The 20,255-nt window shown below is 40.8% G+C and overlaps 1 protein-coding gene across 1 annotated transcript in view; it reads left to right on the top strand.

Moving 5' to 3' along the window:
• The window catches only part of LOC133538362 (potassium voltage-gated channel subfamily H member 7-like), a 149,554-nt gene that overhangs the window by 118,137 nt on the left and 11,162 nt on the right, over positions 1–20,255 (top strand). Inside the window, exons 10-13 of the mRNA XM_061879939.1 lie at positions 6,285–6,490; positions 6,641–6,719; positions 6,787–6,942; positions 9,378–9,537. Of these exons, the coding sequence (XP_061735923.1) occupies positions 6,285–6,490; positions 6,641–6,719; positions 6,787–6,942; positions 9,378–9,537 (601 nt within the window). The remainder of the gene's footprint in view (positions 1–6,284; positions 6,491–6,640; positions 6,720–6,786; positions 6,943–9,377; positions 9,538–20,255) is intronic.

Here is a 20,255-nt window from a genome sequence, read left to right as displayed (position 1 = left end):
AAAAAGATGGTCAAAGAGCAGGAGCAAATATCTGAAAAAGATAATGTGCGGAAGTAAATGTCAGAAAAAGGTGGTCAAAGAGCAGGAGTAAATATCTGAAAAAGATGGTCAAAGAGCAGGAGTAAATATCTGAAAAAGATGGTCAAAGAGCACCAGTAAATATCTGAAATAATGGTCAAAGAGCAGGAGTAAATGCCTGAAAAAGATGGTCAAAGAGCAGCAGTAAATATCTGAAAAAGGTGGTCAAAGAGCATCAGTAAATATGTGAAACAATGGTCAAAGAGCAGGAGTAAATGTCTGAAGAAGCTGCTCAAAGAGTTTTGGTAGTTTTGAAGACAAAATATTTGCATTCTCACTCTTCTGTTTCCACACTGTTTCTGGTTGCCAGTGCTGTGTGTGTGTGTGTGTGTGTGTGTGCGTGTGTGTGTGTGCGTGTGCGTGTGCGTGTGCGTGTGCGTGTGCGTGTGCGTGTGCGTGTGCGTGTGCGTGTGTGTGTGTGTGTGCGTGTGTGTGTGTGTGGTACTATGTACCACTTTTTGTCAAAGACACCATAGTACCTGTTTTAATTCATCAGTACTGCACTACTTTATTACTATTAGTATACTTTATTACTACTAGTATACTTTATTACTACTAGTATACACGGCTTTAAGTCTACTTCTTGTCACTGAAATTATTGTGCAGAATTATCAACTTTTATTTTGCAATTTATGAATCCATTATCATGAGAACACATGACATTACTGACATGTACGATATGTGCACAACTCAATAAGTACATTAAGTGCAATATGTGCAATAAGTACAATACATGCAGTAAGAACTTTAAGTGCAATAAGTGCGATATGTGCAATGCATACAATAGGTACACTAAGTGCAATAAATACATTTAATACAATAAGTGCATTGAGTGCAAAAAGCACATTTAGTACAATAAGTGCAATAATTGCAATTAGAGCAATAATTGTAATAAGTACTTTAAGTGCAATACATGCATTAAGTACATTAAGTGCTACACGTACAATAAGTACAATAGGTACATTAAATCCAGAAAATACATTTAGTACAATAAGTGCAGTAATTTCAATAAGTGCAATAATTGCAATAAGTACTTTAAGTGCAATATGTGCATTAAGTGCAAATCGTACAATAAGTGCAATAGGTACATGAAGTGCAATGAATACATTTAGTACGATAAGTGCAATAATAGCAATAAGTACTTTTAGTGCAATATGTGCATTAAGTATATTACATCCAATAGGTGCAATACGTACAATAAGGTACATTAAGTGCATTAAATACATTTAGTACAATACGTACAATAATCTGCAATAGGTACATTAAGTGCAATAAATAAATTTAGTACGATAAGTGTAATAATAGCAATAAGTACTTTAAGTGCAATATGTGCATTAAGTACATTATGTGCAATAGGTGCAATACGTACAATAAGGTAGATTAAGTGCATTAAATACATTTAGTACAATACGTACAATAATTGCAATAAGTGCAATTATTGCAATAAGTACATTTCGTACAATAAGTACGATAAGTGCAGTAATTTCAATAAGTAAAATAATTGCAATAAGTACTTTAAGTGCAATACGTGCATTAAGTACATTAGGTGCAATAGGCGCAATGTGTACATTAAGTGCAATAAATGCATTTAGTACAATAAGTGCAATAGGTTAATTGGGTGCATTATGTGCAATAATTGCAATAAGTACTTTAAGTGCAATACATGCATTAAGTACATTGATAGCAATAGGTTAATCAGGTACATTAAGTGCAATACCTTCAATAAGTCCAATCGGTACATTTAGTCTGCGATGGGGTGGCGACTTGTCCACAGGGTGTACCCTTAAGTACAATATGTGCAATATAAGCACTTTAAGTGCAATATGTGCATTAATTGCAATAGGTGCGATATGTACAAATGGAAACAGTAGGTACATTAAGTGCAATAAATACATTTACTACAATAAGTGTAGAAAATGCATTAAGTGAAATAAGTGCAATAAGTACAATAAGTGCAATAAATTTGGAATGAGGTGGTGACTTGTCCAAGGTGTACCCCGCCTTTTGCCCGATTGTAGCTGAGATAGGCTCCAGCGACCCCCGCGACTCCGAAGGGAATAAGCGGTAGAAATGGATGGATGGAAGGTACATTTAGCACAATAAGTGCAGCAATTTCAATAAGTACAATTTAGTGCAATAATTGCGATAAGTACTTTAAGTACAAGTTGCGCCTTAAGTACGTTAAGTGCAATATGTGCAATATAAGTACTTTAAGTGCAATATGTGTATTAATTGCAATAGTTGCAATATGTACAAATGGAAACAATAGGTACATTAAATCCAGAAAATACATTTAGTACAATAAGTGCAGTAATTTCAATAAGTGCAATAATTGCAATAAGTACTTTAAGTGCAATATGTGCATTAAGTGCAAATCGTACAATAAGTGCAATAGGTACATGAAGTGCAATGAATACATTTAGTACGATAAGTGCAATAATAGCAATAAGTACTTTTAGTGCAATATGTGCATTAAGTATATTACATCCAATAGGTGCAATACGTACAATAAGGTACATTAAGTGCATTAAATACATTTAGTACAATACGTACAATAATCTGCAATAGGTACATTAAGTGCAATAAATAAATTTAGTACGATAAGTGTAATAATAGCAATAAGTACTTTAAGTGCAATATGTGCATTAAGTACATTATGTGCAATAGGTGCAATACGTACAATAAGGTAGATTAAGTGCATTAAATACATTTAGTACAATACGTACAATAATTGCAATAAGTGCAATTATTGCAATAAGTACATTTCGTACAATAAGTACGATAAGTGCAGTAATTTCAATAAGTAAAATAATTGCAATAAGTACTTTAAGTGCAATACGTGCATTAAGTACATTAGGTGCAATAGGCGCAATGCGTACATTAAGTGCAATAAATGCATTTAGTACAATAAGTGCAATAGGTTAATTGGGTGCATTATGTGCAATAATTGCAATAAGTACTTTAAGTGCAATATATGCATTAAGTACATTGATAGCAATAGGTTAATCAGGTACATTAAGTGCAATACCTTCAATAAGTCCAATCGGTACATTTAGTCTGCGATGGGGTGGCGACTTGTCCACAGGGTGTACCCTTAAGTACAATATGTGCAATATAAGCACTTTAAGTGCAATATGTGCATTAATTGCAATAGGTGCGATATGTACAAATGGAAACAGTAGGTACATTAAGTGCAATAAATACATTTACTACAATAAGTGTAGAAAATGCATTAAGTGAAATAAGTGCAATAAGTACAATAAGTGCAATAAATTTGGAATGAGGTGGTGACTTGTCCAAGGTGTACCCCGCCTTTTGCCCGATTGTAGCTGAGATAGGCTCCAGCGACCCCCGCGACTCCGAAGGGAATAAGCGGTAGAAATGGATGGATGGAAGGTACATTTAGTACAATAAGTGCAGCAATTTCAATAAGTACAATTTAGTGCAATAATTGCGATAAGTACTTTAAGTACAAGTTGCGCCTTAAGTACGTTGAGTGCAATATGTGCAATATAAGTACTTTAAGTGCAATATGTGTATTAATTGCAATAGTTGCAATATGTACAAATGGAAACAATAGGTACATTAAGTGCGATAAATACATTTACTACAATAAGTGTAGAAAATGCATTAAGTGAAATAAGTGCAATAAGTGCAATAAATTTGCGATGAGGTGGTGACTTGTCCAGGGTGTACTCCGCCTTTTGCCCGATTGTAGCTGAGATAGGCTCCAGCGACCCCCGCGACTCCGAAGGGAATAAGCGGTAGAAATGGATGGATGGAAGGTACATTTAGTACAATAAGTACAATAAGTGCAGCAATTTCAATAAGTACAATAAGCGAAATAATTGCAATAAGTACTTTAAGTGCAATACGTGCATTAAGTGCAATAGGAGCAATGCGTACAATAAGTGCAATAGGCACATTTAGTGCAATAATTGCGATACGTACTTTAAGTGTAATTTGCGCCTTAAGTATGTTAAGTGCAATATGTGCAATATAAGTACTTTAAGTGCAATATGTGCATTAATTGCAATAGGTGCAATATGTACAAATGGTAACAATAGGTGCATTAAGTGCAATAAATACATTTACTACAATAAGTGTAGAAAATGCATTAAGTGAAATAAGTACAATAAGTGCAATAGGTACATTTAGTGCAATAAGTGCAATAACTGCGATAAGTACTTTAAGTGTAATTTGCGCCTTAAGTACGTTAAGTACAATATGTGCGATATGTGCAATATAAGTACTTTAAGTGCAATATGTGCATTGATTGCAATAAGTACAAAATGTACAAATGGAAACAATAGGTACACTAATTGCAATAAATACATTTACTACAATAAGTGTAGAAAATGCATTAAGTGAAATAAGTGCAATAGGTACATTTAGTGCAATAAGTGCAATAATTGCGATAAGTACTTTAAGTGTAAGTTGCGCCTTAAGTACGTTAAGTACAATATGTGCGATATGTGCAATATAAGTACTTTAAGTGCAATACGTGCAATATGTACAAATGGAAACAATAGGTACATTAAGTGCAATAAATACATTTACTACAATAAGTGTAGAAAATGCATTAAGTGAAAGTAGTACAATAAGTGCAATAGGTACTTTGAGTGCAATAGGTACATTTAGTGCAATAATTGCGATAAGTACTTTAAGTGTAAGTTGCGCCTTAAGTACGTTAAGTACAATATGTGCGATATGTGCAATATAAGTACTTTAAGTGCAATATGTGCATTAATTGCAAAAGGTGCAATAAGTACAAATGGAAACAATAGGTACATTAAGTGCAATAAATACATTTACTACAATAAGTGTAGAAAATGCATTAAGTGAAATAAGTACAATAAGTGCAATAAATCTGCGATGATGTAGTGACTTGTCCCGGGTGTACCCTGCCTTTTGCCCGATTGTAGCTGAGATAGGCACCAGCGCCCCCCGCAACCACAAAGGGAATAAGCGGTAAAAATGGATGGATGGAAGGTACATTTAGTACAATAAGTGCAGCAATTTCAATAAGTACAATAAGTGAAATAATTGCAATAAGTACTTTAAGTGCAATACATGCTTTAAGTGCAATAGGTGCAATAGGTACATTTAGTAGAATAAGTACAACAAGTGCAATAATTGCGATAAGTACTTTAAGTGCAATTTGCGCCTTAAGTACGTTAAGTGCAATAGGTGCAATATAAGTACTTTAAGTGCAATATGTGCATTCATTTCATTAATTGCAATAGGTGCAATATGTACAAATGCAAACAATAGGTACATTAAGTGCAATAAATAAATTTCGTACAATAAGTGTAGAAAATGCATTAAGTGAACTAAGTACATTAAGTGCAATAAATCTGCGATGATGTAGTGACTTGTCCCGGGTGTACCCTGCCTTTTGCCCGATTGTAGCTGAGATAGGCACCAGCGCCCCCCGCAACCACAAAGGGAATAAGCGGTAAAAATGGATGGATGGAAGGTACATTTAGTACAATAACTACAATAAGTGCAGCAATTTCAATAAGTACAATAAGTGAAATAATTGCAATAAGTACTTTAAGTGCAATACGTGCTTTAAGTGCAATAGGTGCAATAGGTACATTTAGTAGAATAAGTACAACAAGTGCAATAATTGCGATAAGTACTTTAAGTGCAATTTGCGCCTTAAGTACGTTAAGTGCAATAGGTTTAATATGTGCAATATAAGTACTTTAAGTGCAATATGTGCATTCATTTCATTAATTGCAATAGGTGCAATATGTACAAATGCAAACAATAGGTACATTAAGTGCAATAAATACATTTCGTACAATAAGTGTAGAAAATGCATTAAGCGAAATAAGTGCAATACATTTGCGATGAGGTGGTGACTTGTCCAGGGTGTACCCCGCCTTTTGCCCGATTGTAGCTGAGATAGGCACCAGCGCCCCCCGCAACCACAAAGGGAATAAGCGGTAGAAAATGGATGGATCGAAGTGCAATAAATACATTTAGTACAATAAGTGCAGTAATTGCATTAAGTGCAAGAATTGCAACAAGTGCAGAAGATGCATTAAGTGCAATAAGTACAATAAAAGCAATAAGCACAATGAGTGCAATAAGTCCAATAAGTGTGGCGGTAAGTAAAATAAGTGTATTAAGTGCAATAAGTGCAAAAGGGTAATAATTCCAACAAGGTGTAATAATGCGTGTGCGTTCCCAACCAGGTAAAAACGACATCTTCGGAGAGATGATCCAGCAGTTGGCCAAGCCCGGCAAGTCCAGCGCTGACGTGCGAGCCCTGAGTTACTGCGACCTGAGCACCATCCAGCGCGAAGACCTGCTGGAGGTCTTGGACATGTACCCCGAGTTTGCAGACTACTTCTTCGCCAACCTGGAGCTGACCTTCAACCTGCGGGACGAGTCTGCCAGGGTAAATATTATGGGGTGTTGTTGTCGTGTGAACACACAACCACAAAACTACACCATACTAATCAATCATATTCGGTACAATACCGCCTCTAAAAAGTACCGGTTCTTTTTTTGAATTTAACGGGCGTGACGGCGATTCTGTGCTCCGCAGCCTCCCAGTCCTCAGGGCTGTGACTCGGACGGCGAGGGCACTCAGAGCATCAAAAGAAGAATCTCCTTCACGCCAGAAAGTAAGTGGAATGATCCCCGGGAATAGTTAACCTTCAGCGGCTGACGGGTGTTGTTGATGCCCCCTAGTGGACGACCGTGACGTCAGCACACACTTGGAAAGGGACTCAAACCTGTGCCTGAAAGTCCGGGTTCCCTCCACGCCGAGCACCCCGGTGCTGGACTCCAACCTTCTGGGACACAGCGAGACCACGGACAGCTTGAGGAGAAGTCCATCTTTCCAAGGTACTTTGACCCAGAATACAACTTTAGTAAACTACATCATCCACAGCAACTACATGATGTGCATTTGTTATTATTATTATTTTTAATTTGGGTTTAATTTATTTGGAATCACTTTGCGGGTTGATTAGTCTAAAAGTTTGTAGTTGGTTTTTGTTGTAAATAAAGGAAATACATATATTGTTACTTGTGAAAATATAGAAATAAATATCTATTTTGTTTATTATTAGAAGGTGATTAAATACAATAAGTGCATGGGTGCAATAAGTACTTTAAGTGCAACACGTACAAGACGTACATTAAGTGCAATAATTTCAATAAGTACATTTAGTAGAATAATTACAATAAGTTCATTAAGTGCATTAAGTACAATAAGTGCAATAATTTCTTTAAGTGCAATAAGTGCATTAGGTGCCATACATACACTAAGTACATTAAGTACAATTATTGCAATAAGTACATTGAGTACATTAAGTACAACAAGTGCAATAATTACATTAAGTACAATAAGTACAGTAAGTACTTTGAGTGCAATAAGTGCAATGCATACAAGAAGTACAAAAGGTACATTAAGTACAATAACTGCAATAAGTACAAAGAGTAAATTAAGTGCAATAAGTACAGTAAGTGCATTAAGTACAATAAGTACAGTAAGTGCAATGAGTGCATTGAGTACATTAAGTGCAATACGTACTTTAAGTATAGTAAGTGCATTAAGTGCAATAAGTACAGTAAGTGCAATAAATGCATTGAGTGCAATAATTAAGTGCAATAAGTACATTAAGTGCAATATGTACACGAAGTACAATAATTGCAATAGGTGCAATAAGTACTTTAAGTACAATAAGTGCGATAAGTACATGGAGTACAAACGCACAATAAGTACAGTAAGTGCAATAAGTGCATTGAGTGCAATAAGTGTAATAAGTACATTAAGTGCAATATGTACACAAAGTACAATAATTGCAATAAGTAAAATAAGTATATTGAGTACATTAAGTAATTTAAGTACAGTAAGTGCATTGAGTACAATAAGTGGAGTGAGTACATTAAGTGCAATAAGTGAATAAGTACATTGAGTACTACAAGTGCAATAATTACATTAAGTACAATAAGTGCTGTAAGTGCAGTAAGTACTTTAAGTGCAATAAGAGCAATGCATGCAAGAAGTACAAAAGGTAAATTAAGTACAATATCTGCAATAAGTACATTGAGTACATTAAGTACAATAAGTGCATTAAGTGCAATATGTACTGTAAGTGCATTAAGTACAGTAAGTGCAATGAGTGCATTGAGTACATTAAGTGCAATAAGTACTTTAAGTATAATAAGTGCATTAAGTGCAATAATTGCAATAAGTACAGTAAGTGCATTAAGTGCAATAAGTGCATTGAGTGCAATAAGTAAGTGTAATAAGTACATTGAGTACATTAAGTAATTTAAGTGCATTGAGTACGGTAAGTACTTTAAGTGCAATAAGTACATGGAGTACAAACATACAGTAAGTAAAGTAAGTGCATTAAGTAAAATAAGTACAGTAAGTGCATTGAGTACATTAAGTACAATAAGTGCATTAAGTACTTTAAGAGCAATAAGTGCATTAAGTGCAGTGAGTACATTAAGTGCAATAAGTACAATAAGTACATTGAGTACTTTGAGTACATTCAGTACAATAAGAGCAATAAGTGCAGTAAGTACAATATGTGTATAAGTGAATTGAGTGCAATACATACTTTAGGTGCATTAAGTGCAATATGTACAAGAAGTGCCTTAAGTACAATAATTGCAGTAAGTACAATATGTTGTGCTAGTAGCTAAGGCCACTAGTTAGCCTCGCTATGCAGCGACAACATTTCCAAAATCCTCACACACCGGCTTCCCTTTTTAATTTTTACTAATCGAGTGGTGGCCCCGGACCCCTGCGTGGTGGAAAGGTTGAGAACCCCTGATGTAGACCACCAGGGGGTGTGGACAAAACCCCCCTGGAACATGACGGCGTTTTGGTATTCGCACAGTCCAGTTTCCATGGCAACCGTCGGATCGGACTCCTTTTGTCCGAGCGAGCGTTTTTTTTCTAAATAATGCAGGCGCTGTAAGCGCAGGAGGTGGTGTGGATGAAGGTCTGCCGGGTGTTGTTGATAGGCTGCCAAGGTCACGGCAGGACGTGTCTCCAGGAGAAAGCCAGCCCTGCTTCCTGCTATCTTTCCAGCAGGGCTAATCCAGGGAGCAGACATCCATTAGGGGGCTGCCACACCTAATGGCAGAGTGTCCGGCTGAGATAACCACTAATTGTGCTTGGACAAAGTCCTGATGGATGGCGGCACAGACCGCCCACTCAGCGGCGCTGAGAGATTAATGACGCCCCGTTTAATGAGCGCCTCTTTTCTCTGCCGGGGTGTCGCCCGCGCCACGTAAAGATGCCACTGCTGACTCCGCAGATCTGTGCTGTGACAAATGGGCGTGCAAGAAGCCCGCCCACCACCTGGAGGAGGAGGCGGCCGTCCTGCGGGAGCTGAGAGAAGACCAGCGCTCCGCCGGCGAGGTCACCTACGGGGAGGTGGAGCAGCGCCTGGAGCAGCTGCAGGACCACCTCAGCAGGTATGGGGGGCGGGACCACGGGCGTGTGGGGCGTAAACGTAATGACAGGTACTGTATGTGGGGCGTGCACATAGCCACAGGTGTGTGGGGAGGGACCACGGGGTGTGTGGGGCGGGACCAAAGGTGTGTGGGCCGTGACCATCGGTGTGTGGGGCGTACACGTAACCACAGGTGTGTGGGGCGTAAAGGTAACAACATGTGTAAACGTAACGACAGGTATGTGGGGCGTTAACGTATCCATGTACATTTGAACAGGTATGTGGTGCATAAATGTAACGACAAGTATGTGGGGCGTACACGTAACAACAGGTAAGTGGGGCGTAAACGGATCCATGTACGTTTCAACAGAAAAGTGGGGCGTAAACGTATCCATGTACGTTTGAACAGGTATTTGGGGCGTAAACATATCCATGTACGTTTGAACAGGTATGTGGTGCATAAACGTAACGACAAGTATGTGGGGCGTACACGTAACAACAGGTAAGTGGGGCGTAAACGGATCCATGTACGTTTCAACAGAAAAGTGGGGCGTAAACGTATCCATGTACGTTTGAACAGGTATGCGGGGCGTAAACGTATCCATGTACATTTGAACAGGTATGTGGTGCATAAACGTAACGACAAGTATGTAGGGCGTACACGTAACAACAGGTAAGTGGGGCGTAAACGGATCCATGTACGTTTCAACAGAAAAGTGGGGCGTAAACGTATCCATGTACGTTTGAACAGGTATGTGGGGCGTAAACGTATCCATGTACGTTTGAACCGGTATGTGGGCCGTAAACGTAAGGACAGGTATGTGGGGCGTACACTTAACAACAGGTAAGTGGGGCGTAAACGGATCCATGTACGTTTCAACAGAAAAGTGGGGCGTAAACGTATCCATGTACGTTTGAACAGGTATGTGGGGCGTAAACATATCCATGTACGTTTGAACAGGTATGTGGGGCGTAAACGTAAGGACAGGTATGTGGGGCGTTAACGTATCCATGTACATTTGAAGAGGTATGTGGTGCATAAACGTAACGACAAGTATGTGGGGCGTAGACGTAACAACAGGTAAGTGGGGCGTAAACAGATCCATGTACGTTTCAACAGAAAAGTGGGGCGTAAACGTATCCATTTACGTTTGAACAGGTATGCGGGGCGTAAACGTATCCATGTACATTTGAACAGGTATGTGGTGCATCAACGTAACGACAAGTATGTGGGGCGTACACGTAACCACAGGTGTGTGGGGCGTAAAGGTAACAACATGTGTAAACGTAACGACAGGTATGTGGGGCGTTAACGTATCCATGTACATTTGAACAGGTATGTGGTGCATAAACGTAACGACAAGTATGTAGGGCGTACACGTAACAACAGGTAAGTGGGGCGTAAACGGATCCATGTACGTTTGAACAGGTATGTGGGGCGTAAACGTATCCATGTACGTTTGAACCGGTATGTGGGGCGTAAACGTAAGGACAGGTATGTGGGGCGTACACGTAACAACAGGTAAGTGGGGCGTAAACGGATCCATGTACGTTTCAACAGAAAAGTGGGGCGTAAACGTATCCATGTACGTTTGAACAGGTATGTGGGGCGTAAACATATCCATGTACGTTTGAACAGGTATGTGGGGCGTAAACGTAGGGACACGTATGTGGGGCGTTAACGTATCCATGTACATTTGAACAGGTATGTGGTGCATAAACGTAACGACAAGTATGTGGGGCGTACACGTAACAACAGGTAAGTGGGGCGTAAACGGATCCATGTACGTTTCAACAGAAAAGTGGGGCGTAAGCGTATCCATGTACGTTTGAACAGGTATGTGGGGCGTAAACGTATCCATGTACGTTTGAACAGGTATGTGGGGCGTAAACGTAAGGACAGGGGTGTGGGGCGTTAACGTATCCATGTACATTTGAACAGGTATGTGGTGCATAAACGTAACGACAAATATGTGGGGCGTACACGTAACAACAGGTATGTGGGGCGTAAACGTATCCATGTACGTTTGAACAGATAAGTGGGGTATAAACATAACAGATATGTGGGGCGTAAACATATTCATGTACATTTCAACAGCTAAGTGGGGCGTAAACGTACCCATGTACGTTTCAACAGGTATTTGGGGCGTAAACGTAAGTGGGGCGTAAACAGATCCATGTACGTTTCAACAGAAAAGTGGGGCGTAAATGTATCCATGTACGTTTGAACAGGTATGTGGGACATAAACGTATCCTTGTACGTTTGAACAGATAAGTGGGGTATAAACATAACAGATATGTGGGGCGTAAACGTATTCATGTACGTTTCAACAGCTAAGTGGGGCGTAAACGTATCCATGTACATTTGAACAGGTATGTGGGGCGTAAACGTAACGACAGGTATGTGGGGCGTAAACGTATCCATGTACGTTTCAACAGCTAAGTGGGGTATAAACGTAACGACAGGTATGTGGGGTGTAAACGTATCGATGTACATTTGAACATCTATGTTGGGCGTAAACGTAACGACAGGTAAGTGGGGTGTAAACGTATCGATATACATTTGTACAGGTATGTGGGGCGTAAACGTAACGACAGGTAAGTGGGGTGTAAACATGTCGATGTACATTTGGACAGCTATGTTGGGCGTAAACGTAACGACAGGTAAGTGGGGTGTAAATGTATCAATGTACGTTTAAACAGCTATGTTGGGCGTAAACGTAACGACAGGTAAGTGTGGTGTAAACGTATCGATATACATTTGTACAGGTATGTGGGGCGTAAACTTAAGGACAGGTATGTGGGGCGTAAACGTATCCATGTACATTTCAACAGCTAAATGGGGTATAAATGTAACGACAGGTATGTGGGGTGTAAATGTATCAATGTACATTTGAACAGCTATGTTGGGCGTAAACGTAACGACAGGTAAGTGAGGTGTAAACGTATCGATGTACATTTCAACAGCTAAGTGGGGTATAAACGAACCGACAGGTATGTGGGGCGTAAACGTATCGATGTACACTTGAACATCTATGTTGGGCGTAAACGTAACGACAGGTAAGTGGGGTGTAAACGTATCGATATACATTTGTACAGGTATGTGGGGCGTAAACGTAACGACAGGTAAGTGGGGTGTAAACATATTGATGTACATTTGGACAGCTATGTTGGGCGTAAACGTAACGACAGGTAAGTGGGGTGTAAACGTATCGATATACATTTGTACAGGTATGTGGGGCGTAAACGTAACGACAGGTAAGTGGGGTGTAAATGTATCAATGTACGTTTAAACAGCTATGTTGGGCGTAAACGTAACGACAGGTAAGTGTGGTGTAAACGTATCGATATACATTTGTACAGGTATGTGGGGCGTAAACTTAAGGACAGGTATGTGGGGCGTAAACGTATCCATGTACATTTCAACAGCTAAATGGGGTATAAATGTAACGACAGGTATGTGGGGTGTAAATGTATCAATGTACATTTGAACAGCTATGTTGGGCGTAAACGTAACGACAGGTAAGTGAGGTGTAAACGTATCGATGTACATTTCAACAGCTAAGTGGGGTATAAACGAACCGACAGGTATGTGGGGCGTAAACGTATCGATGTACACTTGAACAGCTATGTTGGGCGTAAACGTAACGACAGGTAAGTGGGGTGTAAATGTATCCATGTACGTTTGATCAGCTATGTTGGGCGTAAACGTAACGACAGGTATGTGGGGCGTAAACCTATCGATGTACATTTGAACAGCTATGTTGGGCGTAAACATAATGACAGGTAAGTGGGGTGTACACGTATCGATATACATTTGTACAGGTATGTGGGGCGTAAACGTAACGACAGGTAAGTGGGGTGTAAATGTATCGATGTACATTTGAACAGCTATGTTGGGCGTAAACGTAACGACAGGTAAGTGGGGTGTAAACGTATCGATATACATTTGTACAGGTATGTGGGGCGTAAACGTAACGACAGGTAAGTGGGGTGTAAATGTATCAATGTACGTTTAAACAGGTATGTGGGGCGTAAACGTAACGACAAGTAAGTGGGGTGTAAATGTATCGATGTACATTTGAACAGCTATGTTGGGCGTAAACGTAACGACAGGTAAGTGTGGTGTAAACGTATCGATATACATTTTTACAGGTATGTGGGGCGTAAACTTAAGGACAGGTATGTGGGGCGTAAACGTATCCATGTACATTTCAACAGCTAAATGGGGTATAAATGTAACGACTGGTATGTGGGGTGTAAATGTATCAATGTACATTTGAACAGCTATGTTGGGCGTAAACGTAACGACAGGTAAATGAGGTGTAAACGTATCGATGTACATCTCAACAGCTAAGTGGGGTATAAACGAACCGACAGGTGTGTGGGGCGTAAACGTATCGATGTACACTTGAACAGCTATGTTGGGCGTAAACGTAACGACAGGTAAGTGGGGTGTAAATGTATCAATGTACGTTTGATCAGCTATGTTGGGCGTAAACGTAACGACAGGTATGTGGGGCGTAAACGTATCGATGTACATTTGAACAGCTATGTTGGGCGTAAACGTAACGACAGGTAAGTGGGGTGTAAACGTATCGATATACATTTGTACAGGTATGCGGGGCGTAAACGTAACGACAGGTAAGTGGGGTGTAAATGTACGTTTGAACAGGTATGTGGGGCGTAAACGTAAGGACAAGTAAGTGCGGTGTAAATGTATCAATGTACGTTTGAACAGGTATGTTAGGCGTAAATGTAACGACAGGTAAGTGGGGTGTAAATGTATCGATGTACATTTCAACAGCTAAGTGGGGTATAAACGAACCGACAGGTATGTGGGGCGTAAACGTATCGATGTACACTTGAACTGCTATGTTGGGCGTAAACGTAACGACAGGTAAGTGGGGTGTAAACGTATCGATATACATTTGTACAGGTATGTGGGGCGTAAACGTAACGACAAGTAAGTGTGGTGTAAACGTATCGATATACATTTGTACAGGTATGTGGGGCGTAAACGTAACGACAGGTAAGTGGGGTGTAAATGTATCAATGTACGTTTCAACAGCTAAGTGGGGTATAAACGAACCGACAGGTATGTGGTGTGTAAACGTATTGATGTACATGGGAACAGGTATGTGGGGCGTAAACGTATCCATGTACGTTTCAACAGCTAAGTGGGGTATAAACGTAACGACAGGTATGTGGGGTGTAAACGTATCGATGTACATTTAAACAGCTATGTTGGGCGTAAACGTAACGACAGGTAAGTGTGGTGTAAACGTATCGATATACATTTGTACAGGTATGTGGGGCTTAAACATAACAACAGGTAAGTGGGGTGTAAATGTATCAATGTACGTTTGAACAGGTATGTGGGGCGTAAACGTAACGACAAGTGGGGTGTAAATGTATCAATGTACGTTTCAACAGCTAAGTGGGGTATAAACGTAACGACAGGTATGTGGGGTGTAAACGTATCGATGTACATTTCAACAGCTAAGTGGGGTATAAACAAACCGACAGGTATGTGGGGTGTAAACGTATTGATGTACATTTGAACAGGTATGTTGGGCGTAAACGTAACGACAGGTGTGTGGGGTGTAAACGTATCCATGTGCGTTTCAACAGCTAAGTGGGGTATAAACGTAACGACAGGTATGTGGGGTGTAAACGTATCGATGTACATTTGAACAGCTATGTTGGGCGTAAACGTAACGACATACATTTGTACAGGTATGTGCGGCGTAAACGTAACGACAGGTAAGTGGGGTGTAAATGTATCAATGTATGTTTCAACAGGTATGTGGGGCGTAAACGTAAGGACAAGTAAGTGGGGTGTAAATGTATCAATGTACGTTTCAACAGCTAAGTGGGGTATAAACGTAACGACAAGTATGTGGGGTGTAAACGTATCGATGTACATTTGAACAGGTATGTTGGGCGTAAACGTAACGACAGGTATGTGGGGCGTAAATGTATCAATGTAAGTTTCAACAGCTAAGTGGGGAATAAACGTAACGACAGGTATGTGGGGTGTAAAAGTATCGATCTACATTTGAACAGCTATGTTGGGCGTAAACGTAACGACAGGTAAGTGGGGTGTAAACGTATCAATGTACATTTGAACAGCTATGTTGGGCGTAAACGTAACGACATACATTTGTACAGGTATGTGCGGCGTAAACGTAACGACAGGTAAGTGGGGTGTAAATGTATCAATGTATGTTTGAACAGGTATGTGGGGCGTAAACGTAAGGACAAGTAAGTGGGGTGTAAATGTATCAATGTACGTTTCAACAGCTAAGTGGGGTATAAACGTAACGACAGGTATGTGGGGTGTAAACGTATCGATGTACATTTGAACAGGTACGTTGGGCGTAAACGTAACAACAGGTATGTGGGGTGTAAACGTATCGATGTACATTTGAACAGCTATGTGGGGCGTGAACGTAACGACAGGTAAGTGGGGTGTAAATGTATTTATGTACGTTTCAACAGCTAAGTGGGGTATAAACGTAACGACAGGTAAGTGGGGTGTAAATGTATCAATGTACATTTGAACAGGTATGTGGGGCGTAAACGTAACGACAAGTAAGTGGGGTGTAAATGTATCAATGTACGTTTCAACAGCTAAGTGGGGTATAAACGTAACGACAGGTAAGTGGGGTGTAAACGTATCGATGTACATTTGAACAGCTATGTTGGGCGTAAACGTAACAACAGGTATGTGGGGTGTAAACGTATCGATGTACATTTGAACAGCTATGTGGGGCGTAAACGTAACGACAGGTAAGTGGGGTGTAAATGTATTGATGTACGTTTGAACAGGTATGTTAGGCGTAAACGTAACGACAGGTAAGTGGGGTGTAAACGTATCGATGTACATTTGAACAGCTATGTTGGGCGTAAACGTAACAACAGGTATGTGGGGTGTAAACGTATCGATATACATTTGAACAGCTATGTTGGGTGTAAACGTAACAACAGGTATGTGGGGTGTAAATGTATCAATGTACGTTTGAACAGGTATGTTAGGCGTAAACGTATCGATGTACATTTGTACAGGTATGTGGGGCGTAAACGTAACGACAGGTAAGTGGGGTGTAAACGTATCGATATACATTTGTACAGGTATGTGGGGCGTAAACGTAACGACAAGTAAGTGGGGTGTAAATGTATCAATGTACGTTTGAACAGCTATGTTAGGCGTAAACGTAACGACAGGTAAGTGGGGTGTAAACGTAACGACAGGTAAGTGGGGTGTAAACGTAAGGCACCATAAAAGCCACATAAAAGGCACCACAGTACCTATTTTCTGCGTGTCCCTCCTTAGCCGGCTGTTCACGCCTGGAGCGATTGATGGCGTTTATCTACCCCTAATAGGAAGGTGGCGACGTATTTCACCGCCTGTTTACTTTGGCTTTAGACGCCCGCCCAGAAACATCCATCAGGTGACGCCGCACTGACAATAGCAGGGCGAGCATCAAGGCTCATAAATCCGGGTTTCACTCCACCGCCTTTTTCCCCCCGTTTAACGACTCGCAGGCCGTTTAAAGTCCGCACCTTTTCTGCTGCGCCTGCACTGTCCCGACACGCCCGGGGGGCTCCGGGGCTGATGGACAACGTTTGCTGTCATGTTGCTCCCTGATTCATGTGGTCATAGTTACATTCATGGAGACTGTCTCCGGTCGTCCTTAACTTAACTTAACTTAACTTACCGACTGCCAAACCCAGGTCAAAGAAAACCATTGGCCGGCAGAGGACTCGACTGGCTCTATGACCAGAACTCAATGTTTCCCAAAAGAGAAATAATCCAAACAGTGAAGAAATCCAAGAACTGCACAGATTCTCCATCCATTTTCTTACGCGTATCCAAGGTCGGGTCGTAGGGGCAGCAGCCTAAGCAGGGTCGCCCAGACTTCCCTCACCCCAGCCACGTGGTCCAGCTCCTCCCGGGGGATCCAACCGGGAGACATAGTCTACCCATCGTGTCCTGGGTCTTCCCTGTGGCATCCTGACCAAATGCCCGAACTACTTCATCTGGCTCCTCTCCATGTAAAGGAGCAGCGGCTTTACAGATGGCAGAGCTTCTCACCCTATCTCTAAGTGAGAGACCCAACTCATTTGGGCCGCTTGTACCCGTGATCTCGTCCTTTCGGTCATAACCCAAAGCTCAAGACCATAGGTTCGACCGGTAAATTGAGAGCTTTGCCTTCCGGCTCAGCTCCTTCTTCACCACAAAGGATCGATACAGCGTCCGCATTACTGAAGACGCCGCACCGATCCGCCTGTCGATCTCACGATCCACTCTTCCCTCACTCGTAAACAAGACTCCGAGGTACTTGAACTCCTCCACTTGGGGAAAGATCTCCTCCCCAACCCGGAGATGGCACTTCACCCTTTTCAAGGCGAGAACCATGGACTCGGACTTGGAGGTGCCAAATCTCATCTTTAGTCACTTCACACTCGGCTAGCGAACCGAGCCAGTGAGAACTGAATATCCTGGCCAGATGAAGCCATCAGGACTACAACATCTGCAAAAAGCAGAGACCTAATCCTGCAGTCACCAAACCGGAACCCCTCAACGCCCTGACTGCGCCTAGAAATTATATCCAGAACCGGTGACAAAGGGCAGCCTTGGCGGAGTCCAACCCTCACCAGAAATGGGTCCGACTTTCCGCCGGCAATGCGGACCAAGCTCTGACACTGATCATACAAGGAGCAAAACCACTACTGTCATACAGTCCGATACCCCGTACTCATTCGACTATTACAATTATTATATAAACAAAACAATGATCAAAAATGACACCGTAGCTAACATTGAGCTAACATAACTACAAACTTAACCAATGTGAAGATGGTAGATTTAAGTGCGTAATAAAACAGAACAAACAACATTTTTACGATGGAGTTAAGGGTGCGTATCTCGCTTTCAATCAACTGCGAGCGCTGCAGGGAACTAACTAACTATCAATGTCAATCGATGTTTATTCATATAGCCCTAAATCACAAGTGTGTCAAAGGGCTGCACAAACCACGACGACATCCTCTGTTCAGATCCCACGTACGGACAAGGAAAAACTCACAACCCAGTCCAGTCCATAGTAGATCTAAGATAATAGTGAGAGTACAGTCCATAGTGGATCTAACATAATAGTTAGAGAGTCCAGTCCATAGTGGATCTAACATAATAGTGTGAGAGTCCAGTCCATAGTGGATCTAACATAATAATGTGAGTCCAGTCCATAGTGGATTTAACATAATAGGGAGAGTCCAGTCCATAGTGGATCCAACATAATAGTGAGAGTCCAGTCCATAGTGGATCTAACATAATAGTGAGAGTCCAGTCCATAGTGGATCTAACATAATAGTGAGAGTCCAGTCCATAGAGGATCTAACATAATAGTGAGAGTCCAGTCCATAGTGGATCTAACATAATAGTAAGAGTCCAGTCCATAGAGGATCTAGCGTAATATTGTGAGAGTCCAGTCCATAGAGGATCTAGCGTAATATTGTGAGAGTCCAGTCCACAAACTCATCTTGCCTGTTTGTGGTCCTGATGTTTAACACTCCTAACTTAAGAAACTGTTTATGTTCTAATAAAACCACTCCGGTGATTTAGTGTTGCTATGCAGTTTAACCCGTGGAACAACAGCGCCCTCTAGTGGTCAGTGAAGGAACTGACCTACGTAAAGGACTCCTTCCACTGGCCAAAGTGGCTTTGTTGCTAGGATACGACGCGCAGGGGCCGTAAGAGGTCGACAAGAGGAACTTTAAAAAGGAACTTTGGAGGCTAAAATCACGATAATAATTAAATAACCTTCAGCAACACGATGATTGTGCAGAAATGAGAATAAGCTTTTATTTAATCTAACAGTCCACGTTTTTATTAATATTCTGAAGTCAAGCATATTAAAACTATTTTAACATAATTAAAACATTAATTTAAAAACTATAGCAATATTTTAGTGGTCGACCTGGGTTCGAACTCGTTTCCTTTGATCCGTCATTAAAAGTACGAATAACGTCGGCCACACAGCCACCGGAAATGACGTAGGAAATGTGTCATTCATATTGTAATCAGTGCGTGACGTCACCGGGAAGACGTTTGCGCTAAGATATTACAAAATAAGCCCCTTGTCATTCAATTATTTACATTTTAATGCGCTTCTTTGCGCGAAAAATGCGGGTGAAGGCAACATTAGTGACGTCATATGACGGCTTTCGGATCGGATCCTGTTTTAAAGTTAAAGTGGACTTTTTTTGCAGTTGCCTTCTAGGAGTTGTAGCGGGACCAAAGATCGTATATTAGGGGAGGATGATCTACCACATGATCTTGTACAAACCCCGTTCCCATATGAGTTGGGAAATTGTTAGATGTGAATATAAACAGAATACAATGATTTGCAAATCCTTTTCAACCCATATTCAGTTGAATATGCTACAAAGACAACATATTTGATGTTCAAACTCATAAACTTTTTTTTTTTTTTTTTTTTGCAAATAATAATTAACCTAGAATTTCATGGCTGCAACACGTGCCGAAGTAGTTGGGAAAGGGCATGTTCACCACTGTGTTACATCACCTTTTCTTTTAACAACACTCAAACGTTTGGGAACTGAGGAAATTAATTGTTGAAGTTTTGAAAGTGGAATTCTTTCCCATTCTTGCTTGATGTAGAGCTTAAGTTGTTCAACAGTCTGGGGTCTTGTTGTCATATTTTACACTTC

The sequence above is a fragment of the Nerophis ophidion genome, linkage group LG19, assembly GCF_033978795.1.
Source record: "Nerophis ophidion isolate RoL-2023_Sa linkage group LG19, RoL_Noph_v1.0, whole genome shotgun sequence".
NCBI lineage: Eukaryota > Metazoa > Chordata > Actinopteri > Syngnathiformes > Syngnathidae > Nerophis > Nerophis ophidion.
This window is presented reverse-complemented; position numbering and strand designations above follow the sequence as displayed.